The 26,876-nt window shown below is 40.7% G+C and overlaps 1 protein-coding gene across 1 annotated transcript in view; it reads right to left on the reverse strand.

The window, feature by feature from the left end:
* LOC136884433 (thyroglobulin) overlaps window positions 1-26,876 on the reverse strand; it is a 304,800-nt gene that overhangs the window by 172,042 nt on the left and 105,882 nt on the right. The window contains exon 2 of the mRNA XM_067156595.2: window positions 17,810-17,902. Within this exon, the coding sequence (XP_067012696.2) occupies window positions 17,810-17,885 (76 nt within the window). The 5' untranslated portion in view covers window positions 17,886-17,902. The remainder of the gene's footprint in view (window positions 1-17,809; window positions 17,903-26,876) is intronic.

Below are 26,876 nucleotides of genomic sequence, written 5' to 3' on the forward strand. Positions count from 1 at the left end.
CAACGGCCCCTTACAATGGTACTTATCGCTAGAAAAGTAGAACCATGCTATTTGTTATGTAGCAGTACCAATCAAGAGTAGAGTAGACTCGCGTATTCCACACATTATGGTACTACTCACAGGTAATGAAATTCGCACATGTATTACAGACCTAATGTGTTTCGCACATTGCGGCGCCATTTACAGGAAACGCAAACCTATGGTGTTCATCACATAAGTGTACTAACCACAGGGACTCGCACTATCCCGCGGTGTTCCTCATATAGTGGGCACTAATCATAGGCAAGCCAGAACCATGGGTTCCGTCATCCCATGGTGTCGCTCATATAGTGCAACCAATGACAGCTACTGTAAAAGTCGTCGAGCCCTCGTTTGCTACTGATTACAAACCTATTTGGCACCTAACATAGTGGTACTACGCGCAAGTAAAAGCGACCCATGATGCGTGGTGGTACAAATCACTAGGAGTTTCATGGTTATAATTTGATCATCCCTTGGTCACCCCTTTTAGTCAACTCTTACGACAGGCAGAGGATACCGTGGGTGAATTCTTCAGGTGCGTCCCCCACCCACAGGGGTTTTTGTGTTTGGTCCGCGAGAGTTATTTTATTTCCCTCAAGTCCGCCGCCAAGCCGGTTAGGACCCCCCTATCCGCCACCTGGGACGCGACACGTGGGAGTATCACCTCTCCCTCCTGCTACGCCAGCGTAGTAGGTTCGTGGTCTCTATCATGGATTGGGCCCGCTCACTGACGTGACCCCTAACATGAACCGGCATGTTTATTTGAACATTCTCGATTGGCCTCCAAAATCACCTGACATGAACCGTATTGAAAATCGGTGGGACATGTTGGAACAGCGGGTAAAACGCCGACGTCAGCCCCCCCCCCCCGCAATTTGGTGGAATTCCGCGATCAAATCCGCAGCGAGTGGCTAACCTGCTTACTTGCACAACCTTGTAGACTCACTTCCTAACCGAATCCAGGCGGTTATCAATCCAGAGGCGGAGCTTCACGGTATTAAACGATGGTTGTAATGATTTCTTCAGGAGCGACACCTCGTAATCTACAGGCCTTAGGGCTGGGCAGCGGTCGCTTAGTAGGCCAAGGCCCTTCAAGGGCTGTAGTGCCATGGTGTTTGTTGGGTTTGTTTTTGAGCTTATATTCCTACAGTACGTTGCGGTAAAGTTAATTGTGTGTAATCTCTCGACAGCATACCTTGTTTCCTCCATATTTTTAGTGATGATCGCTATGTCATCTGCGAAAGCCAAGTATTTTACTTTAATTTTGTTCCCAGCAGACCCGATGTTTATGCCAGTGATATCCTTTTCCCACACTCTGATAAATTTACCTAAGAACACGTTAAACTGAAAAGGACAGAGTCCATCTCCTTGCCCAACACCCGTGTATACTTCAACAGTGTCAGAAGTTTTCCCCAAATTATTATATATATATATATATATATATATATATATAATTCGCTGGGGCCATCAAGGACCACGTTAAGTCTTGTTGCATTTGACAGTGAACTTGGCCTTCTTTAGAGCCCAAATTTCCCTCATTCTTTGTGAGTAAGCCTGCTTACGCTCCTCTGTCCAAGGGGCACCGTGTCTTCTCTTCGGTTGCTCGTCTCGGTTTAGCCCGTTCGTCAATATGTTCTTGCAGAAGAGATCTCTGTTAAGGGCGTCTTCAGCTGAGATATGTAGCATTTGCAGGTCTTCTTTGGTATTTCTAAACCAGGGAATTGTGGTTTTGGGGTTTGAATAAAAAAAGTGAAAGATTTCTTTAGTTAACTTTCTTCCGTCCATTCTTTTCAGATGACCGTAAAATCGTAAAATCATTATTATTATTATTATTATTATTATTATTATTATTATTATTATTATTATTATTTCAAACATGTGTAAATTAAAACCTTTTCCTCGGACTTATTTTGAAAGATCTGGTATTAATGAAGGTGAAAGTCCTTGTCTTCTGCGGCTCAGAGTGACGTCTCTCCGGCTGGTAATATTGTCGTACTTAATGATGAGTCTGCAAATGAACCTTTTTGAGCTGCAATACACGGTACTTCAATGTGTCCTCTGCATGACACAGGCCGGTCAATACGCAGACTACAGTACGCAGCCTCGCGCTACATTCGCAACCTGCCTCGAACCGCTAACTTCACACGACCAGGCTCGAACTCCTACCTGCAGCGACTGATCACTCACTCGTTCTCCCACCAAAGTAAGTCCTGTCGCTTGATTTCTGACCACTTCATAAAAGGGCTACAATTCGGAGGCAGCCCCATCGAGCGCTCTATTAACCGCAGGCTCCGAGTTCGATTCTTGGTTCGTTCCAAGATTTTAATCTTGGATTGAGGATTTGTCATAATAATGTTATTTAGCTTATGTTCCACTAAGTACATTTTTGATGTTTTCGGAGACGCCGAGGTGTCGGAAATTTGTCCCGCAGGAGTTCTTTTTCGTGCCCGTACAACATGAGACTGACGTATTTGAGCACTTTCAAAAACCACCGGACTGAGCCAGGATCAAAACCTGTAAAGTTGAAGTCAGAAGGCCAGCGTTTCAAACGTCTGACCCGCTCAGCCCAGCACACTCATAAGTAAGACTCGGAAGTTAATGCCCTAAAAACTAAGAAATATGCATGTAAATATGCTCTTAAAAACTTGAAAATATGCCAATAAATGTGCACTATTAAAATAAAAAAATGGCAGTGGACAAGTCCGGTTAGTACTGATAATAATAAACTTACATTTATTCCTTAGAGGTTGAAGCAGAAATGGTCCCGCTGTCAATGCTGAGTGATGAATTGCAATTCACCACCATCACTTTGTACACATTTTCAACTGAAAAATATCGTCTGTTGTCTCGCAAAACACTTTTGTAACGCGAAAACTTCTTTCCACATCACAAGATGTTATTGGAGCATATTTAAATGATCATAACTGCTCCACTGAAAGAGGCAAGTCTCTCGGAGTGACAGACGGTTTTCCTTCGAGAATGTCTCGAATATCGCACAGCTGTTTATAACCAGGATTTTTGAAGTTACATAACTTATTTTTTCTTTTCACTTGTTGTCCTATACTACCAGGAACAGAATTTAGATTGGATATCGGTTTTTTCGAAAACAGTAGGTGTTTCCTTTAACCCTCTACTGCATACTGTTGCCATTAGGCAACAAATAACTCTTCACCTGTATACATGGATAAATATTGTAGGCAGAGGTAGTTTTACGTCACACCTTCAACTGTACAATCAGTTAAACATATATTCCAGTGATGCCTTTTTTTAAATTTTTTTTTATACATAACTTAAGACAAAACAGCCCTACAACCAAAGGTACTCCTTCCACCCCGTCAACATCCACGCGTACCAACCACCGTTTATTTTACGTGGGCCCTCCCCATCATATAACCACAGGCTTCAGGAGTACCTCTGGCTCAACCTCAAAGACATTACCGACCTACGCAGTAATGTTCGGTCTTTGAATGTTAAAAGCTTAGCGTAAAATCGTGAAAAATCGTATATATATTACAATATGGCAATCCCCATCACATACGAGTGTTAAGCTATTAGGCCCAGTCAAGAATTGCGTATGTTGAACATTAAAGCTTGAAATTTTCTTCACCAAACGGAAATTAAAAATAATTCATGCAGTAGAGGGTTAAGGGAGATCCTACAACTTCCAGCGACGTTATGGCGGATGGCAAAAAAGAAAAAATGGGAATTTATAAAAACAAGATTCTCTTGTAACTCAATGCCTGACAGAATATTTTGTACTGTTTGTATTGATGCAGTTTCATTCGAGTCCAATGATTTAACAACCTCTTTGAAAACTTCTATATGCTGAGCATAATACAAAGCTGCATCCAGCCATGTTCCCCATCGTGTTAACACTGGCGCAGGAGGAAGTGGGATATTGGGTGCTTGTAACTGCTCCACCTCATCAAAACACTTGGGGAGATGAAAGTTATTATCTTGGAACACATGAATATTAAATAAACTATTTGTGGCTTGCCCGCAAATTGCCACGCAAATAGAAACAATTAACATTCCATGGTTCCCTATTTCTCTATGTAATGTTTGGGCGCCATGATTACAGTTTTAAATAAAACTGTAAACCAAAATTTATATTTACTAGCATAGAGACTTATACTTAAATCACACGGGTAGGATTTTAAATAATTAACCATTAAGTATCGCTTAAGGAAGAAAATTAACGCAATATTAAATACAAATGAATTTATTATACAAAAAAATGAGATGAATCGGAAAAGTTTCCTTAAAGCGTGGAGGAATTTAGAATTTACTGAATTTACTTATTGCTTGCTTTATCTAATTGAAGCTCACCAATTGCAGCTTCCGTTGAAGTCATCTGGTTTCCGTGGTTACTCGTTCTCTTCTTCTCGATGTTGAATTTGCTCCATGGACATCCTTCCTTCCTTCTCTGATATGGTACGGGCTATCTGGACTAACACTCCCTACTTGCCTAGTCTTTAAATTAGACATTGGCCCTATACTTGTAAAAACTGATCAGCTTTGATCGTAAGAGGAGAAAATTCAGAGATATGAATTTTTTCATATTAGTAGAAATCTCAATCCAACTGAGCTATACTATTTATACGGTACAGACTTGTACCAAAATTACGTAGACTTGAACTAAACATGGTTCTTCGTCCACAATATTTACTGAATATCACACAAGCCATAAGCTTGTTTCGTTTCTCGTAGATCCGATAACATAACCGAAGCGACAACACATTGTACAAAAGTAACTATGTCGCGGAGCGACCACACACTGTTTCCAAAATCAAATCACGTCGTTCAAAGTAGATATTCACAGTAGAAGTAGTAGTGATGGAGTATCACGTAGTTAGGTTGTAAGGTTGACAGCAGAAGTTGTACTTAGTTAGGTACCGTTCTCGTAGTGAGAATCACTATATATCCGGGCTCACCCCCACTCTTGGTAACAGTTCAATCTCAAAACTCATATACAACGAAGTATCTGATTCGATAGATCGAAGCATCAACTCCCCTTCTCTTCCTCCTCGACAAGTCCAGAAGGCGTAGCGAAGATATAGCTGACCCTCTTGCAAGCCTCGCACACGGGTCGCTGTTTACTAGCCTTGGTCATAAAATAAACCCATGACTCACTTCAAAATCCCAAGCTTCAAGAATAACCCTCCGTATACACAAACATGAGATGAAATGAAAACAACGATGTCTCAACATATTGACCGTATTTACAACATAATGAATTCTTATCCTACATAATATAATAATTTAAATAATAAAACGATGTTATCATATATACAATATGATTCCAAAATGCCTTGATTACAAATGGACGTTGAATAAATATGTTATTACAAATAATTGCCGATGGCGGATAAACTTGATATCAAATGATATCGCGTAAAATGATACTATATTAAATTAGTAGGGCTGGAGAAGCCTGGACGGTTACATGCTGTTGGTCTAAACAACTTGACTCTTGAAGGAGATTTAACCAAAATTGTCTCTGAACAGGCCACAAATCGATCTACCAATGGGAAAGAATTGCGTTTTGTCTCAGCAATGCGATTAACAGCATGTGCCAAACAAGTTATATGAATTAAGTTAGGAAAAATGCCTTTCAGTGTTTGTCCTGATTTTACCATGTAAGTACCTGCATCGGTAACAAATAAAAGTAGCCGGTCGTATTTGATTCCAAATGGCCATAATAATTTCAATGAGTCCATCACACACTGCGTTACAGTTACATTGTTAGTGGCCGGCAATTCGCACACATTAAGAAGACATGACATCGTCTTTTGTACCTTATTTAAGGCGCCCACAATTACCAATAAATCGGCCCTCAGAACCAGTGGTTTCATCAATAGACAACCAAACAAACTGACCCGCTAATTCAATTTGTACAGTAAATTTGACAATACGTTATTGTAACAACGTCCTACGTAAGTCTTACGCAATGTACTTCTTCAGGCACAAGTTGGCGAGTGTATTTTAATGTGGGGTTATTAATTTTATACAAGGGAATATCAGCAGCTAAAAATGCTTGGCATAAGTCGTAAGAAAATTCACTAATCCTACTTCCTAAACACTCTAATAGTTGTTTCTGAACAGGCTCTTTATCTGCGAGTTTGCTAGTTAAATTCTCCTTATGTTTTGCTGTGTTTATGTGTTGAACTATTTGAAATCTTTTCTCACTCCCTATAGTTTTCTCAAGTCGGCCCCGTGGTGTAGGGGTAGCGTGCCTCCCTCTCGACCGGAGGCCCCGGGTTCGATTCCCGGCCAGATCAGGGATTTTTCTCTTGACCTGAGGGCTGGTTCGCGGTACACTCAGCATGCGTGATTAGAATTGAGGAGCTATCTGACGGTGAGATGGCGGCGCCGGTCTCGAAAGCCCAGAATAACGGCCGAGAGGATGCGTCGTGCTGACCACACGGCCCCTCGTAATCTGCAGGCCTTCGGGCAGAGCAGCGGTCGCTGGGCAGGACAAAGCCCTTTCAAGGGCGTTAAGTGCCGTGGCGTTCGGGGTATAGTTTTCTCACACGCTCCACGGAACAGTACCCTGTTATCTGTAGATATTAAGTCAACTGAAAACTCCTTCTGTAAATTAGTTAATCTACAACTCGAAGTTGCTCTTATTTTCGGCATTTAAAGAACTTTTTACCGGACACTTTATACGCGAAACATAGTTTGGTCACAACCAGTTCACAACACCGTTACACGACTCAATGGACAGCCAGTTGACAGCTAAGCACAAAATGTGAGGGTAGATGATGAAACAAGGGATTCACTGCGTGACATCATAACTCCTCACCACATGACAAGTTGCGTCATAATGAGCAACATTACTGTCAACATCAACCAGATGAAAAAAGCTGATTAAAAATACTTTAAAAAACCATTAAACTTATTAAAATATGCCATATACGCGCTAAAATATTAAAATATGATGCATTTATCAAACACGAAAATATGCAGTTATATGCACCATAAAAGCATGTTCAAATGACTGAAAATTCCATAATTCGTGCACATAATGTATAAGCATTCATTTTTAACCCCTATAAGAAAACATGCAAATGTCCGACTCATTGGCTGAATGGTCAGCGTTGAGGCCTTCGGTTCAGAGGGTCCCGGGTTCGATTCCCGGCCGGGTCGGGGATTTTAATCGTCTCTGATTAATTCTTCTAGGCCGGGGACTGGGTGTTTGTGTTTGTCCCAACACTTTCCTCTTCATATTCACACAACACACTACACTACCAACCACCACAGAAACACGCAACAGTGATTACATCCCTTCATATAGGGTTGGCGTCAGGAAGGGCATCCGGCCGTAAAACAGGGCCAAATCCACATGTGCGACACAGCACCCGCGACCCCACAGGTGTGGGATAAGCGGTAGAAAAAGAAGAAAAAGAATAAGAAAACTTGCAAATGCATGAACTTCCGAGCCCTACTCATAAGGAAGTTACCGGTATGTTAAAATACATAATATACCGATGGTTGTATTATTTAACGCCAACTGGTGACTGTACACTTCAAGAATAAACAAACCATTATAGAAAGATGATGCTTCCTCAGAAATAACGATACCATACAACTTTTAGTCAGGTTTTTTTTTTTTTTTTTTTTACCCAGTGTGGATAACAATCTTTCGGGGAGGTGAATTTCTCCCTCGAGAACCTCTAAATAGTAGATAGATAGATAGATAGATAAATAGATAACTCTTTATTGCCACCCTAGTTTGCACCATCGGTTACAGACAATAAAGAGCATAAAATACACATGAACCCAAAAAACCAAACAAAACAATATATACCAAACAAAACAAAACAATATAGACTAACATACCATTATATATAATATAAAGCTCTAACTATCTACACTAAAACTATTAACTAAGAACCCCAAAAAAACCGCACAAAATAATATAAACCAAACAATACAATTACTATCTACTCTACTTATTAGTGGTGTCAATGTCGGCGGAATCCAGCCTAACACTGCACCAACTTGTCTAAAACTACTGAGATGCCTCTGGTATGCGAGGAACTCCTCCGCATGTAAGGGCATCCCCTATCTACTCTCTACAGCTAACTAAACATAAAAAAATAAAATAAAAAAAACCTCGGCTGCTGCGGCATTCCCTGTGAGGAGAGATCCATCCCACCCTGGCCGCTTCAGCCACTCCTCCCGGGTTAGATATTACCCCCACCTATAACTCGTACTTCTCTCCTCATCTTACGTGGCGAATCGTAGAGGCGGTTTCCGGTCCGTCATACGATCCGTCACGCATTTATCTACTGCTCCGCCTATAATCGTGTCGTCTTACCGCCACTATCTTGATTCAGTTGTTATTCTGTGAGCGGACATGTTTCCTCACCTCTAAATAGTATTTTTCCTTACTCCCATAGTTCTGACAGTACGTTCCTAAACGTTCTTCAATGGGATATATTCGTAAAAAAATCACTTAAGTTAACGCAGTTACAGCTAACACACTGATAAAACAGGAAAAAAAACGAGCGAGTTGGCCGTGCGGTTAGGGTCACGCACCTGTGAGCTTGCACTGGGGGGAGAATGGCTTCGAGCTCTGAAGATGGTTTTCCGTGGTTTCTCGTTTTCACACCAGGTAAATGCTTGGGCTGTACCTTAATTAAGGCCATAGCCGGTTCCTTCCTAGCACTTTCCCATCACATCGTCCCCATAAGACCTATCTCTGTCGGTACGACGTAAAGCAAATTGTAAAAAAAAAACAATGACATATTCGGTAAACAATTACGTAAGTTAAAGCAATACAGCTACCACACTACGGATCCTCATGATACTATAAAAGCGATTGAGAGCAAGACCAACCACGTGGTGATAGCGCTGCTAAAATGTGGCATCGTTGGGATCGTTGCCAACTTAAGTCCATTTTTAGCGCCAAATGTCAGCCTAACTCTCGTGGGCCCTACTGTAATCATGACATGTTGAAATTTAAAATTAAATTTAAATTTATAAAAATTGGCTGTAGGCTGTCGCAGGGTTCTGATGGTATCGTAGACCTACTTATTAAATTCTCTTCGCTGTTTCAATTTATCACAGTAACTCCTATTACGCTCTTTTCGTTTTATTTCTTTTATTCCTGCATTACTTATTTTTCACGTTTCTAATTTTCCTTTTGCACGTTTTTGCCGAACACTAATCAAACCTTTATTTTCAGTCATTTAATTTGTTATTCTATACAACTGACCACGATGTATTCACAACGACAGCTACCCTCAAACTGAGTGCGTGAGTAAACACGGCGCCATCTTATAACAGAGTACGCGTGTGACGTCACGTATTTAGCACAAATTTTGCCTTACTTTTAAGCGTTATTTCATGAGAACTACGTTTCAGACTTTTCTTTCAACAGGTAGCCTTCTCTTTTATCAGTCAATTGAGATAGTAAACATAATCGTAAGTTAAATAATCTCGGCGTTACGTGTTCTACCCAAACACTAATAGTGTCATAATTTTTTTCTTTCCATGTATCAGTTATCCTATCTGCTCCATTTTTCACATCCTACTACCCACCTCCCTCATCCATCACAGTTCCCCAACCCACCCTCATCTCTTGGCCAGACAGAGGGTGGAACCCTCTAGGTGGCCCGCCCCACCCCTTCAGAGTGGGGAATGAAAACTTGTTAGTCAGTCAGTACAGGTTCAAGAATCCCTACATTAGAGGTTGGAGTCCTGACATTTCACCGTACAGCTGTCATTCAAGCTGGCGCGTGTCGCTCGACCTTGGAGGAGGATGCGGAATGACAAGTAGCGCCCGTTGCCATGGCACTGAGGCGGTGCCACCAACCAACCTGTTAACCTTCACAACTATAACTGTCTGAGAGATCAAACTGTTCTTCAGAGGAGAAGACCATGACCCCTTCAGTAGAAACGGAGTCTTCGTGAAGAGATGAACATTTTCTAGTTCCTCCATAGTATACACAGCAAACGATGAACGGAAGTCGACGAGGGCGGAGTGTCTTCCGAGCAACTGAACGACATTTTGTGTGCACCAGAAAACTTATGCAAATTCGTGGCAGTCAAGCATCGCTGGTTGCCTATCTCTAAGGCGTTTTCGGAATTAGCGTTGCAAAGACTGTGATTCTCTCGTTAGCCATGGCGAAGACGCAATGACATGAAGATAGTGGAGCAACATGTGCCAACCATACTAAGCAAAGTGCTAAAAGTTTTCAAAGATGGACTATTATATCCTGGGGCGCCGGGTTTCGAAAATTAGTGAGGGGTGCTCTAACTCATATCCAAAACTGGGGTTGGCCCCCAAAAATTTTCGAAATTAGCGTTTACAGTTTTAAGCGTTTTCGAATGACTAATACATGTTGGGAAACATACATTATTGGTTTATTAGGTGATTTCTCAACAATAATGAATGAGTACAAACAAAAGTCGACATAAAATCAACATAAAAGGTAAAAAAGTCTTTTAATCTAGAAAATGTAACATATTTTATATTTTAAATATACTAGCAGTTTCCCGCTGGCTCCGCCCGCAATGTACAAAGTATGGTGTTGTTCGTTACTATCCTCACGGATGTATCTGCAAAGTTTCGAGTTCATGTAATAAAGCACAAGATCTGCTGTGGTAACAGAATGTAATATTATGTCAACAAAACACTTGAAAATACATCACACAAAGAAATTGAATTAAACGTTCCTTGGAACAACACTACGCGCCGAACTGTTAAAAAGTCCTTCAAGGACTTCGCCATGGAGACAAATGTACTCATAACTTTTCTCAGAATCTACTAATTTAAGTAGTTATTACCTAAGAATAAAGCGCTTCATCCACTGAGCGTTTTTAGACCAAAATGAACTCCGTACCTCAATTATATCCAAACATATGATGGCCTCAAAGAGACAAAAAATTGAAAAAATCAAATAATTTAAGGAAGGAGGAAGTTAAGTGATTTATAGTACCTGAAGGCAAATCTGTGCATGAATACCTTTCAGTTAAAAAAAGAATGAGGGAAATCGACCGGATGGAATGGCCGGACTGACTGACTGACTTTAGTTTTCATAATTTTTTTAATATATAGATGAGAACTAAAATGATAGAAACTAAAGAAGTGCAGATACTGTATCTAAAATTTTAAGATAAATCCATTTTTATCGTCGCACTAACACATCGAACCAGGCCCGGCGGTGGAGTGGTAGCTTGCCTGCCTCTTACCTGGAGACCCCGGGTTCGATTCCCGGCCAGGTCTGGGATATTGTTATCTGGATCTGAGGGCTGGTTCGAGGTCCAGTCTGCGTAGGTGATTGCAACCGAGGAGTGCTGACCACACGATACCTGGTAATCTGCAGGCCTTCGGGCTGGGTAAATGTCGCTTGGTACACCAAGGCCCTTCGGGGCTATTGCGTCATGGGTTTTCCCCTACTAGCAGTACCCCTAACGTTTATGCAAATCGCATAGCAGAGCCGTTGTCAGGGCTAGAGTGCACATCTTATACGCTTCAGTAAATTTGAATTCTAACTGATTACGGCCTAAACATCCCGGTGCTAGATCAAAGAGCGGAAGGATTTATTTATATTAAGTGAATTCAGTACTTTAAAAATATGGATGGGGACAGTCCCGGTAGGTTGTCGTGACAACGTTGCGCGACGCAAATGTGACTTCTGGTGAAATCAAGGACACATTAGGGGTCGTCCATAAAATACGTTCGCAAAAATGTAATCAAATTTAACCCCCCCACTCCCCATTGTAACACGTTGTACCCCCTAACTGAATGTCGAAAATAAATTACTCTCCCATCCCTCCCTGTCATGGGAAAACGTAAAAATCACTAAATACGACGGAGAGGTATTGCCAACATCACAACAAAAACTAATGAAAGAACTCTATGCACGTAACCTTAATGCTGGTTTCGATATGCGTTCGGAAAACGTCTTACTGAATTGTGAGGTTATAAAGTTAACTGTAAACGTGAGGTTTGATACCGGGGCAGGAATGAAATGAATGAAGCCCCCATCTAGCGGCGAGCATAGAAATTGTGCCGGCTGCCGAAGCCTGCCGCACACCGCTGCAGCAATAATTAATGACTGACAGACCAAATGAAATGAAATGATATTGGAGAGTGCTGCTAGAATGAAAGATGACAAGGAAAACCGGAGTACCCGGAGAAATATCTGTCCAGCCATCGCTTTATCCAGCACAAATCTCACATGGAATGACCGGAATTTGAATCATGGAACCCAGCTATGAGAGGCCGGCGCCTTCCGCTTGAGTCACGGAGGCTCTATGAATTATAGGAAATGTATAACGCAAAATGGTGCGAAATTCCTAATTAAGGAAATTGTGAAGAGAAATATACATTTATTTTATCCTTCATAATATATTACTACTAGAATTTGCAGTTGGCAGACTTGTCTCAATGTTTTACCAAGCGATAGGAATGGGAACAAGTAAAGAAAAAAAGAAGGCAGATTTGTTTATGTTTAGCTGGAAAATATAAACGTATATGGGAGGTACCAGAAAGCTACTTGCTTTACGTCGCACTGACACAGATAGGTCTTATGGCGACAATGGGACAGGGAAGGAAGCGGCCTTAATTAAGGTACAGCCCCAGCATTTGACTGGTGTGAAAATGGGAAACCACGGAAAATTATCTTCAGGGCTGCAGCAGTGGGATTCGAACCCACTATTCCCGGATGAAAGCTCACAGCTGCAAGACTCCAACCGCAAGGCCAACTCGCCCGGTGGGTGCCAGAGATAAAGTTTATCTGCGTTTTGCAAATCGGGTAAAACAAAAAAACCTTACGAAGGTACATATTTTCGTACAGACCCCCTCCTACCTAATTATCGTACACTTTGTCATATTCTTGTTAAGCCTGTTGTACATAATCGAATGTTTGTCAAATTGAAGACTTCTCGAGAATGTTCAATACTTTACAAGTTTGCTTGAAAAATCACTCGCAACAGTTGAGAAGACTTCAAAAGTCTTGAAAGTGAATTAGAACATGTTCTAATTGATCAAAGAATTGCCAAGTCTTTGACAGAATTGACCAATGGAATTCTAGTATTAACTGTGCGCGCTATGCCGCTAGGCATGCTGGGATTGCCAGGACGGCAATCAAAACAACAAAAATGGCTGTCTTCATGCCCGAATTGTGCGTATTAATTGCTAAGTATGAGGCACATATCTGACCATATTCTCTCGTCTCCGTACAGTATCACAATGAAATGAATAAAAAGGCAGAGTACGAGAAGATTGCAAGAAAAATATCTCAGGGAAGTGGACATTTTATGTTCATTACCGTACGATAACCTATACGTAAACACTGTCAGAAATGATGGATTTATAGTGATTTTCGCCAATAATAATAATTATTATTATGGAATTCCTCATACTGTATGTATTCGTGTAATAATATATGCATTTCCGTTACATTGCTATCATTTTTATTTATTCAATTAATGTGAAGAAATTCAATATAACATAACCTCTGCAAACAATGTTATGGCAGTAAATACATTACAAAAATTATGTTGAAAATAACCACCCGTGTAAATTCTAGTTTATTGCGAGTTTCCCTTCTTTTTAGGGATGCATCTCACTGCCAGTCCAAGAAAGTTTATCTGGATTTTACAAATCGGGTAATAACCAAAGAGATTGACGAATGTACATATTTTCGTACAGACACCCCCCCCCTCCCTCCAAATTATCGTACACTTGGGTCACATTCTTGTTAAGCCTGTTGTACATAATCGAATTTTAATTGCCTTTTTGCCTTTCCTCCATGTAAAAACAAAATGCCATCAAACCTTGCCAAATCTTGTCAAACCTTCAGCAATTTGAACAATCTTTAACAAGATTTGACAAATTTTCTTGTAAAATTTGATAGCGTTCAACAAGCTTAAGACCCCTTCCCCCGTACAAGCGAACTAAATTTATGGATCACGCCTTATTTTTTGACTGCAAATATTCACAGTTCAGTGATACCAACCCTCAGAAATGTATCTAGATGTGTGTGTTCAACATGTTCAAGACTCTCAAGCGTTCCGTTCTTCTTGAATCTGATATTATTTCTCTTTTCTCTCTCCCTTGTTGCCGGTTGTAGCACAGTATATCACTTCTCTCCTCTTTTGTATGTTAATTTCTTTTGTGCATCTGTTTTTACTACACTTCCTCATAAATACTGTTTACACTTTCTTCACATTTCCGTGAACTATACACTGTTACTCCTATTTATTTCTACAGCGCCCTGCCAAAGCGGAAACTATGTCTTATCTATTTCTTCCTAACAATAAGACACTTCGTGCCTGTATATTTCATCCGCATCACTCCGGGAGGGAAGTCTCTAAATCAGTGCTTTCCAAACTGGCTGTCGCGACACCCAGGGGTATCGTCTGAAGATTTACGAGGCGTCACGGAAGTATCTGGACTCAGAAATTGAAAGAGAACAGCAAAGAAATGTTCCCGAATACAGTGCACTTCACTGGGATTTGAAGAAGTAAATAAAAGTCCTAGACTATATAACACTGTTAACGCCAAGTACAAAATAAATAAAATTTAGTGTAGTAATTAATAGTCAAATAATTGTACGAAGAATGTAATGCATATATCGAAATTAATGAATTACAATCAATTAATTAAAGCCTCCGTGGCGGAGACGGCAGCGCGCCGGCCTCTCACCACTGAGTTCCGTGGTTCAAATCCCGGTCATTCCATGTGAGATTTGTGCTGGACAAAGCGGAGGCGGGACAGGATTTCTCCGGGTACTCCGGTTTTCCCTGTCATATTTCATTCCAGCAACACTCTCCAATATCATTTCATTTCATCTGTCATTCATTATTCATTCCCCCAGAGGAATGCGACAGGCTTCGGCAGCTGGCACTATTCCTATCCTCGCCGCTAGATAGGGGCTTCGTTCATTCCATTCCTGACCTGGTCGAATGACTGGAAACAGGCTGTAGATTTTCAAGAAATGAATTCTCTCTCTCCAGGCAAGCAACACAATATTGAAAATATCCTCATATGAGCTTCGAATTTAAGCTAAATAAAATATAATAAAGTATGAGATTATATTCTTTATTTATTCCTAAAATTATAACCAGTTTCTTAGTCTTTTTATTCGGTCGATCAGATTAGCAGTTTGCTTTTTCCTACCACTACGAGCGCTAACGTGAGTCAATGCAAAGTTCCACTTAAACCCTTATAACTACGTTCGCCGAGGGCATTGAACCAAAGAACATATTTAAATAAGTTAATTTGGCTAGGATTTGAATTTAAAAAAGGAAACTAGTAAAGAGCGAAGCGATTTTAAGCAGTCTATCCGGAACTGCACTAAGGCCAGAATAAGTTTTCAAAATTTGTGTTTTTAGACTCACAATTTGAAACCTTTCTGGTCCTTTTATCCGTTCAACTTTCGGCACAATTGAGGAAGTTCCTTAATTGTACGTATTTTCGAAGTATGGGGACCCCTATTTTGTCTGCTAAGAAACAACTACATGTCGGATATTACTCAGAGATAAACTTTGAAGTTAACTTACCGGACCTGGACACAAATACTTATGAATGAATAAGAAATGATGCTTGCTGTTTAAAGGGACCTTACATCTAGGTCATCGCTCCAAAATTAGAAATCATAGGCTTTCCCGTGTCAAAAACACAAGTAGAAATTCTTTACGTTTCGCAGAGAAATTTGTTCCGCGTCTTCAGAAGAAAATGTCGTCTGTTCACGAACAAGACTTCTCTGATAATGAAGTTTTGAATTTAAGAATGCTTTACCGTTGGTCTATAGCAGGCCCTCTCAAACGCCCAAAATTTCACGCGTGCAAACTTAGGAGCAGAGTTCCTGTGCGCAGTGCATCGGTCCCACTCGGCTCGGCTGGGACCAGCGCGACGTCTCTAGGCTACTCGACTAAGCTCGGCTCGGATTTGGAGCGCTACGGAGCAAGTGAGGAAGAGGGAGACAGGCGGAGCGAGCGAGACAGTCGTGGGGAAAGAGAGAGACAGCGCTAATGCTCCATATCTAGGAGTGGGGGTCTGCACTCTGGTCAACCAAGCGAAGTCGTCCTTTGCACCGAGCACAGCGCAATGCACTGGTGCATGCACCCTGAGAGACCCTGGTCTATAGTAAGTGGTACTCTCATTCATTCACTAGCTGAAGTACCCATCGTTGGTGGGAAAAGACATATAGGATGTGCAAAGCTGTCTCACTCCCCAATATTCAGACAGGCATATTTACTCGGGATGCAGTAGTAAAACCCATCTATCGGAGATGAGTGGCAGCAGAAGAGAATACTCACATCACAAAAATGGTTAATGTAACGTTATTGATCAGTTTTATGATATTTCCATATGGTAGGCCTTCACAGTTAGTTTTCTTCCGACTCTGGGATATTAGGGCATCTAATGTAAAGGGAAGCCTTCCTTCTTTTATGACGCCCTCTTGTCTTTGTTGTTATTACAAAGACGCACACACGCTATGCTATCAACTGTGTACACTATTTTTATTTACGAATTATATACATATATTATACACACATCAATAAACCACCATTTCTAACACTTGACTGTTACGAAAACTGCCGCAATAGCATGTCAAAGTACTACCAATCGCAACATGAATTAACATACTCGATTAACGACTTGCACTCACAACTCTTGTTAAACAACTCAACTCTCAAGATTGCCTCTTTATATACATCGCTTGGCCAGGCTTCTAGAAGAATATGACACAACATCTTTTCTCATAATTTCGAGAGTCTCCAAGAACTTATTTACAATTAATGGAATTTTCTCTAACTCTCTAGTTCCAAAGATACGTGCTCTCGACTATTACCCTGCGTTACACAACATTTCATTGGATTTATACATCATATATACAGCTAATAATAAATTATATACTATTAATTATGTGTTTTACATTAAATAAAAACGTATTAATATACATACAGCACGTGTTTCATGACATGTGGCGCAAAGGTAGTGCACCTGGCTATTATTCCATGGCCCTCTGTTCGTTTTCCGGCAGTTAAAGGATTTTAATTCTGGATTTGGGAGCAGAGCGTGGTTCACCTGATGCGAACTTTTCTCAAGCTGTTAGTTCCAGGAAGAAAGCGCACAGTGAGAAGATGACGCTACTGACCGAGTGTACATAGACGAATACTGGTTGCCATGGTTACAATGGTGTTTAGTTATTTTTGACGCATATTCCAGATAGAGCCGCAACCTAAAATATATCCATGTTTTAAAAAAATTCTCGTGATAGAAAGGATGAAAAAACCAATTTTAATGTTCTCCTTTCCCCTCAAGCCTCGTAACCGTGTAAATTTTAGTCATATCATGAGGGGAGAAAAATATAAACTTTTGCAACTGATACGGCATTGACCGTGCGGTTAAGGGCGCTCAGCTGTGAGCTTGTATCCGGGAGATAGTGGATTCGAACCCCAATGTCGGCAGTTCTGAAGATGGTTTTCCGTGGTTTCCCACTTTCACACCAAGGCCACGGCCGCTTCCTTCCCATTCCTAGACCTTTCTTCTCCCATCGTCGCCATAAGACCTATCTGTGTCGGTGCGACATAAAGCAAAAAAAACTGCATTGTCTTTGCAGAGTAAGACTGCTGAGAACTGTGAACCTGAAAGACCATCATGACTTCAAAATCGAAGACAATGATACAGTAAAAGGAACAATTCACTCGTAGAATTTCTAAACGATCGCCAACCTCAATGTAAAGCCGTGCACTCACTTTTGACGCTGCGAATATTTTCACAGATAGCCTACAACCCTGTGAATGAAAGTGCTGTACTTACCTCCGCTAGAAACAATGACCAGCAGCAGGGAAAATACAGCTCCTGCCAGGATGCAACCTTGAGATGCGATTGCCATGGCTGCTGTAGCGGGCTCTGGAATGAATACAGAACACTGTCGTTAATGGAAATTCAAACTTAATGCAAAGGAGATTAAATTCATGGCAGAATGTAAACTCCGTGAAGCAGATACGATATTTCTAATACAGTGAAAGCTGATCACAGCAGAAACTTGGCATTAACGGCAATATTCCTTGGTACCATGAGATTATCGCTAAGATGCATGCAAAAGTACCTGTAGGAACGGGCTGTTCTCCTTTTCTGCGAAAACAAAATTAATGGGTCGAAATCACTCTTGAAAATCGGGGTGTAAGGACAGTGGTGCAGCGGTAAATTTAGCTGTCGGGGAACGGATTATATCGGGAGGCAGGGGGAGGAGAAAGCGGGCAGACTGATCCCAGCCCCCCCCCCCGGAAAACTTCTGACAACCGAGAACAAAAAGGCCTATTTTTGAAGACCTTTGCGCCTGACTTCAATTACAAATACTATGCGACATTGGCGTGTTCTTATTAATATTGTTAATTGTTAATATAAAGTTATTTTATTAATAATAATAATAATAAAGTTACTGGATTTACGTCCCACTAACTACTCCTTTACTGTTTCCGGAGACCCCGAGGTGCCGGAATTTAGTCCCTCCGGAGTTCCGTGCCAGTAAATCTACCGACACGGACCTGACGTATTTGAGCACCTTCAAATACCACCGGACTGTGCCAGGGCCAGCGCCTAAAGCGTCTGAGCCACTCAGCCCGGCTAAAGTTATTTTACCTCGGGCTGAACCTACATTAAGCCTCTCTCTCTTTCTGTCTCCTATGCCTTTCCTATCCCATCGTCGCCATACGACCTATCAGTGTCGAAAACACGGAACTTAATATCAAAGAATATGGTGAAATTTCCTATAGAATTACAGGAATAAACTATTTTTGGTGCTTTCCTGCATTTTGCTCTATAATAATAATAATAATAATAATAATAATAATAATAATAATAATAATAATAATAATAATAATAATAAATAATTTCGTGTGGCTATTTCTAGCCGAGTGCAGCCCTTGTAAGGCAGACCCTCCGATGAGGGTGGGCGGCATCTGCCATGTGTAGGTAACTGCGTGTTATTGTGGTGGAAGATAGTGTTCTGTGTGGTGTGTTGAGTTGCAGGGATGTTGGGGAGAGCATAAACACCCAGCCTCCGGGCCAGTGAAATTAACCAATGAAAGTTAAAATCCCCGACCTGGCCGGGAATCGAACCCGGGACCCTGTGAACCGAAGGCCAGTACGCTGACCATTCAGCCAACGCGTCGGACCATTTTGCTCTCTGAAACAATCTAGCGATTTATTCTCTGGAAAATGAATCTCAATCGCATAAATGAGTCGAACGGATCGTGGTGGTAGTTATATGGTCGAACATTTCATAAACATGGTCATAATATATGATATATGGGTAGAAGGTTTTGTATTGACACCCGCTCTTTATACCAAAAATCTTAACGCATACACTGCACTAACAAATAGCATGGAACTTAAAAACTCAAGGAATATCTATGAAACAACCTGGCAAGTTTTTTCTCTAGACAAATGATTGCTTACAGGCGGCGGATTTTGTTGCATGATACAACATGGAAACGCTTCTGTCGTGTAGTAGTTCGTGCGATTATCTGCCATCCTCCTGTGGGTGGGGGCGGTAGAATAACAGCCACGGTATCCCCTGCCTGTCGTAAGAGGCGACTAAAAGGGACCCCAGGAGCGTGGGTTGGCGACCACGTGGCCATTAGATGAGTCCTGCCAGTGCTTCCACTTACTCGTGCTCGGCTCCTCACTTTCATCTATGCTATCCGACCTCCCTTGGTCAAATGTCGTTCTTTTCCGACCCCGACGGTATTACGTATGGAGGCCTAGGGAGTCTTTCACTTTTTAAGCCCTTCGCGGCCCTTGTCTTCCTTTGGCCGATACCTTCATTTTTCGAAGTGTCGTCCATTTTTCTCTGTGATTAGTGTTATATAGAGTATGGTTGCCTAGTTGTACTTCCTCTTAAAACAATAATCACAACCACTACCACTGATTAGCTGCCACAAAATTTGAAAATTGGTACGAGGGCTGGAACGGGTTCTCTCGACCTTTGGAAGGCAACTGAATGGGGGGGGGGTTCGATTCTCTCCTCAGCCATCCTCGAAGTGGTTTTCTCCTCCTGACAAATGCAGGGATGGTACCTAACTCAAGGCCACGGCCGCTTCCTTCCCTTCCTTATCTATTCCTTCCAATCCTTCACCATATCAGGTGAGGTCACCTGGGCGACGTATTGGTCCTCCTCGCTAGTTGTAGCCCCAACCCAAAGTCTCACACTCCAGGACCTTGCCCTTGAGGCAGTAGAGGTGTGATCCCTCGCTGAGTCCGAGGGAAAAACCAACTCTTCATTTACACCCCGATGGGTGACTTCAGCCCCTTTGTTCCGTTGTTTTCGCAGGACTGGGGTTTTTCTTTAGCTAGAAAGAAGGAGATGCACAGAAATGGCCAGCTCTAATCATGGTCTTCATTCCGAGTCTCTGAAGATAAATCTCGTGATATAATACCGGTGGGCAGGGCCGCGGCTCTCCGCCAAGCAGGTCCAAGCAAGTCCTTGAAAGTTCAATTCTCCAGTCTGGAGTTTCAGCCTTGGACAGATTTGTTTCGCTCCTTGTTATGGCAGGTGTGGAACCGCACCGCTCTTGTCAACCCATTGTAATTCTCGCTCCCTTATTTCATGGGTTGTTTGGTCTTCGAATGTCTCCCCTCTCTCGCTTTGTGTTTCAGTATGGGTTTAGGAGGACAGCACCTCTCCTTTCTGCTTAACTGAACCAACTTAACACGTGCCGAAGAACGCGGGATACGAGTGTCCATGGTGCAAGACGCAAAATATTAACTTTTCGATCAAAAAGTTGATGATGCTTGATGCTTGTTGTTTACAGGGGCCAAACATCTAGGTTATCGGTCCCTAATGGTACGAAATAAGACGAAATGAAATGACAAATTAAAAACTCAAAACCCTCCACTGACCATAATTCAAAACGTGAGGACGAAGAATGAATGGATGGATGGATGGATGGATGGATGGATGGATGGATGGATGGATGGATGGATGGATGGATGGATGGATGGATGGATGGATGGATGGATGGATGGATGGATGGATGGATGGATGGATGGATATGAATTTAAAACGATCAGTGGAACCGACCCACAGTGCCTCACATGCACAGAAAGTGGCGTAAAACAAAAGTAATACTGACCAAGGGACTGCTTCTATAGTACAATACTGAATCGGTGATGCTTGTAGTCGAAAGAAGTCCAAAATCAAAGTCATCGGCCCCTCATAATAGTAGTTATCACAAGAAAAGTAGAACCATGGTATTTGTCATGTTGCGGTACTAATCAAAAGTAGCGTAGACTCGCGGTATTCTACATTTTATAGTACTACTCACAGGTAATGAAATTCGCAGGCAACCTATGGAGACCTACTGTGTTTCGCACATTGCGGCGCCCTTGACAGGCAACGCAAACCTATGGTGTTCATCACTTAAGTGTACCAATCACAGGGACTCGTACTATCCCGTAGTATTCCTCATATAGTGGGTACTAATCACAGGCAAGCCAGAACTATGGGTTCCGTCATCTCATTGTATCGCTCATATAGTGCTACTAATCACAGGTACTGTAAAAGCCGTCGCTAATCACAAACCTATTTAGTACCTAATATAGTGGTACTACGCGCAAGGAAAAGCGACCCATAGTTTTCCCCGCGTGGTGGTACTAATCACAAGTAGTTTCATGGTTCTAATATAATCATCCCTTGGTCGCCACTTTTAGTAACCTCTTACGACAGGCAGGGAATACCGTAGGTGTATTCTTCGTCTGCATCCCCCACCCACGGGGGGTTGTGTGTTCGGTCCGCGAGAGGTATTTTATTTCCCTCAAGTCCGCCGGCAAGCCGGTTAGGAACCCCCTATCCGCCACCTAGGACGCGCCACGTGGGAGTCTCACCTCTCCCCCCTGCTACGCCAGCGATCAAAAAGTAAATTGCTACATGATTAAATTATTCCATCCCCACTTACTATTCCTACAAACGAATATTTTCCCCACTTTGGCCTCTTAAATTTCAACTTTATCTTCATATTCCTACATTTAAAAACTCTATTCAGAATGCCAGCGCCTCAACCGTCTGAGCCATTTAGCCCGGCCAATGATAATTTTAAAGCGTGGAAAAGAGCACTTAAACACTTAAACTTTCCATGGCCGAAGAGAAACTGAGTGAGAGTGAATTCGGGCACTAATGTTTTACACTGGCGTCGGTTATGCATGTAGGGAATTAACATTTCTCTGGGATTCCAATGAAGTGCGTGAATTTTTGAACACCCTGTTTTAACAATCGAGCTTGTTCTCTGATTTATTGCTGTAAAAAAGAATAATGTCAATGTGATTATAATACATCATTTAAGGACCCACTGACTGCGGTTCAACGGCTGTCGCTTTGTCTTTGCTCATTTCATAGGTCGATGTACACGCAGACCGATGGTGTGTAATGGATCATAAAAGAAAACGAAAATAAAAAGCGGGAGAAGCGAAATTTGATGATGGCAAGAGATGGAACCAGTGGTTGAGGTTCTCACTGTACAGCACGTCACACGCAGTCTTGTCAACCGGTTTTACACTCCGGGGGACATTTCAGGCTTTTTAAATTTTTTAACAGGTCGTTTTACGACGCACCGACACAGATAGGTCTTATAGCGACGATGGGAGAGGAAAGGGCTAGGAGTTGGAAGAAAGTGGCCATGCCCTTAATTAAGGTGCACCGCAGCATTTTTCCTTGGTGTGTAAGTCATGATTAGGGCCCGGATATTTTATTTGTAATTCCATTGAAAATACAAGTCAAGCGCGATTTTATCTATGGTGACTCATATTATGCAATTCTCACGGGTCATATAAAGTCATATTTTGACTCTTAATGTTTTTTGTCATTTTCGCGTAATTTTTCATGTTATGGTCATATTTCCCCGTGTATTTTCGCGTTTTTTCTTAGAAATATATATTTATGTTCATTAGGAGGGTAAAGTGTATAAAAAGAGACAGTTGCGTATAAAGCGACAGAAAAGCGAGCCACAATGGAACTCTAATAATTTGACGTATTTCGAATATGGTCCAATAACATCCTGCGATGATGAGAGGTCATTTTTCTGTTACAAATCAATGTTGCGTGAAAATAGAAGGTCGTTCCTATTGGAAAACTTTAAAATGTATGTAATTTGCTTTCTTAATCCTTTCTGATCGCCCTTCAAAATGTGACATTTATTTCATTGTGTGCAGAGTCGAGACTTATCTCTGGATTGAGTAATTCAATAAATTCAAAATACAGTGGAACCTCGGATTGCGAGTAACTTGGTCTACGAGCGTTTTGCAAGACGAGCAAATATTTTAAATAAATTGTGACTTGATAACCGAGTGAGGTTTCGCAATACGAGCGTCACGATTACGTACGTTTCCACCTCCCCTGTGCCTTTGTTTTCCCCTCCCCCTTCCACTCTTTTTCCTGGGAAAGTGTGTGTAATCATTTCCCGCGCTGGACTTCAGTTGGCGTGCCTCGCTCGCATAGTCAACACCGTACGAGTGTACATGTTTTGTTTCTGTCATCTGTGATATAACTGTTCTGCAACGATGGGCCCTGTGAACGAAAAGAAGGCTAAAAAGGAATTCGGTCGGAAGAAGGAGATGATTACAGTGGATGAATCTGTTCAATGACAATGCAATGTCACATTTTCGTGAAATCCTCAAAAAGAAGCAAAAGCAACAGTCATTGGACAGGTTCCTCGTTAAAGTTGCACGAAAAGAAAACGCTTCCAATGAGCCAACCTATAGCAGTGATTCCGTTAGTGAAATTCGTGCTACACAGTAACTCTTCTCATGTCATCTCTCGTCTCTCTCACACCAACAATGATTCTATTGTAAGGTAAAGTGCAGTTTAATTGTTTTACGTTATATTTTGTTTTAGAAATGTTATGCGAATAAATGTTTTTGTGTTGTGGACGAAGCATCCGAGTTTCAATAGTTTCTTATGGGAAAATTTGCTTTGATATACGAGCGATTTGGATTACGAGCATGTTGCCGGAACGAATAATGCTCGCAATCCAAGGTTACACTCTATAATAATAAAATGAATATTATTTCTTATTATTATTGGATGTTGTAGATCTTGAAAGTATATTTTCAATATAATGTTAATTTAAACTACGGCAAGATTATAGAGATTTGGAAAATGTGACCCAAAATTTTATGTCATATTTTCATACATTTCAGGTCATAAATGCTTACATATTTCTAACATTTTTAGGTCATATATATCCGGGCCTTGGTCACGATCAACTGATTGCAAAATAAGGAAACATTAAGCAAAAAAAAAAAAAACAAGACAAATGTTACAAACGATACCATTAAAAATCGTAAAGTCCTTTGAATTCGAGTTGCAAATCACACATTCATGGAAAGAGCTAAAAAGACCACTGGGAAACGGTGGACAGAAGAACGAATTCATGAAGAGATTTCGGAGGAAGAAGAAGAAGGGGAATAAGTCAGGCGAAGCTAATAAGACCAAACGCGCTCCATATCTGACCATAACGAAGAAAGAAAGAAAGAAAGAAAGAAAGAAAGAAAGAAAGAAACAAACAAACAAACAAACAAAGAAATAAAGAAGGAAAGCAAGCAGACGAATAGCAATAATAACAGAAATGTTGAGATCAAGAAAACTACAGTGCGCTGGTACCAGGAGGTTAAGAAGGGCCAGGAAGAGGTTTCATCGAAAAGTTAGATCCCTTACCCACGCGCTGCGGACAGAAGAAAGGACGAGATTGCAGAGTGAAAGGATTAAGGAGCACGAGGATTAAAGCCCAGAGACAGATGAACCTGAATTCGTGTTAACGTGATCCATAGTCGGCCCAACCCAACGAACGAAGGAGAAGAAAAAGAATACAAAAGGGAATTATGTTGTATTTTTTAAATTCGTTATGCCCAAATAAGGAGTGCGTTTGAACTTATTAGATTTTTTCTTCTTCTCTTCCCAATATATCTTCATGCTCTCGCTGTGTTCCTTTCAACGTTGTTCAGCCCATCCTGTATTTAGTCCGGTGGGCGTTACAGACAATTTGTGTTTGTGATTTAAGATTCTGAATTGTATTCTATCTTGCATGGTTTCTTCATTAATGCCAATTTTATTTAGGTCTTCGCTGATTTCTTTTAACCAATTATTGTGATTTTTCAATGATAAGGCTAAGTTTAAAATTTTCTTTGTGAGTCTGTTATTATCCATTCTATAAAAGTGACCACAAAATTGTAATCACCGTATCCTGATTGTATCAGTGATTTTTCTGTAACTTGATAGATTCCATAAAATTTCTTTTTTCCGTCCAAATTCCATTTTCGCATTTTGGTCCGATGCTATTATTATTATTATTATTATTATTATTATTATTATTATTATTATTATTATTATTATTATTATTATTATTTAACAATCCTCAGTTAATAATAATAATAATAATAATAATAATAATAATAATAATAATAATAATAATAATAATAATATTTCTTCGATTTCGGATTTCCATGGACCAGGTAAAATAACTTTCATGATTTTGTCTCCTTCCTTTGATGTTCGGTCTCTCTAATATTTCTTCATCCTTTCACTTTGTTCTTACTTTCCTTCACGTTTTCTGCCTTTCTCCTGAAAATCATCGAACTTAGGCCTGCCTAGAATTTCTGCTTTAGTAATCCTCATTTCTGCTAAATTCTTTTTCATTTCGATGAAACTACGTATTTTTGTTTTAGAATTTTTGTCAAAATGACCAAATATTTTTGTCAGTCTTTCCAGATTCATTACGACCACGTGACCATAAAAATAAATGATAATTTTCCTGAGCGCATCTGATGATTTATCAGTTTGGCTATGTATGTCTTTATTACTCCTCATCCAAGGACTTTGACATTTTTCTTGATCCAAATACATTCCTTACTATTATCCTTTCCTCTTTCTCTAATTGTTCAATTTCCTATTTTTCTTTTGTTATTTTGTTTACGACCAAAAATTCTGCTCCACAAAAGCATTACGGTTTTATAACAGTTTTTGTGCTTCTATTTTTCATTTTTACAGAATGTTTTTTAATTGTAATGTCTTTCGTTACTTGATATGCGTCTTCAGCTGAATTCTGTGACACAGGAGATTGACAAACTCTGGCGTAAGATGCAGACACAATCTTTACAAACTTCGGGTGTAGACATCACAGAGTAACAGTTTTCAAATATCTTGATGATGTTAGTGAGAGATTTCTAAGGTGCAGCCCCTTTCCAAAACTACAGCTATTTCAAACCGATAGGTATTTGGGGAGAAGAAATGAAGTAAAATTAACACAATTTGTTGCACCGTTTGCACACTTTTTGTGATATTACTACACGTTGCCACCTTTTACTCCCACTTTTATCTGCGTTTTTAAAAGATTAGATAGAATCTGTTTTCTCTTCAACACTTCTTGGGCGAAAATTTTCGATAAAATCAAATGTGCCCTAGACTCAGAAGTTATCAGGCAGGCCCAACAATTACTAAACAACAAAGACCTAGAATTGGAACTTTTTGCAGTGAATGGCTACAAATATTTGCCTGACGTGATTCAGAGTTTGGAAGAATTTGATGAGTGTTAGGGAGAACGCTGATGCATTCGCTAAAGACAAATTCGAATTAAATTTGAAGAAACTCCCTTTACGAATGCTGACAAGACATGCTCCATTGGTTTCTGTAGATGAGGAGCGGAGTTTCTCTCTCTATATACACAAGAATAAATGGGATAAGGAAAGTTCATGTAACTGGTTTAAACCTTAATGTGATTTTAGCAACATTTTTGTTTGTTTGCACCTTTTGGTCTGTATTTTCAGAACCTCTTTTCCCGCTTCCTTGACAATACTTTCCACCTTAAAATCCTTTCCCTAATGATGATGATGC

Source organism: Anabrus simplex, chromosome 12 (assembly GCF_040414725.1).
Source record: "Anabrus simplex isolate iqAnaSimp1 chromosome 12, ASM4041472v1, whole genome shotgun sequence".
NCBI classification, from domain to species: domain Eukaryota; kingdom Metazoa; phylum Arthropoda; class Insecta; order Orthoptera; family Tettigoniidae; genus Anabrus; species Anabrus simplex.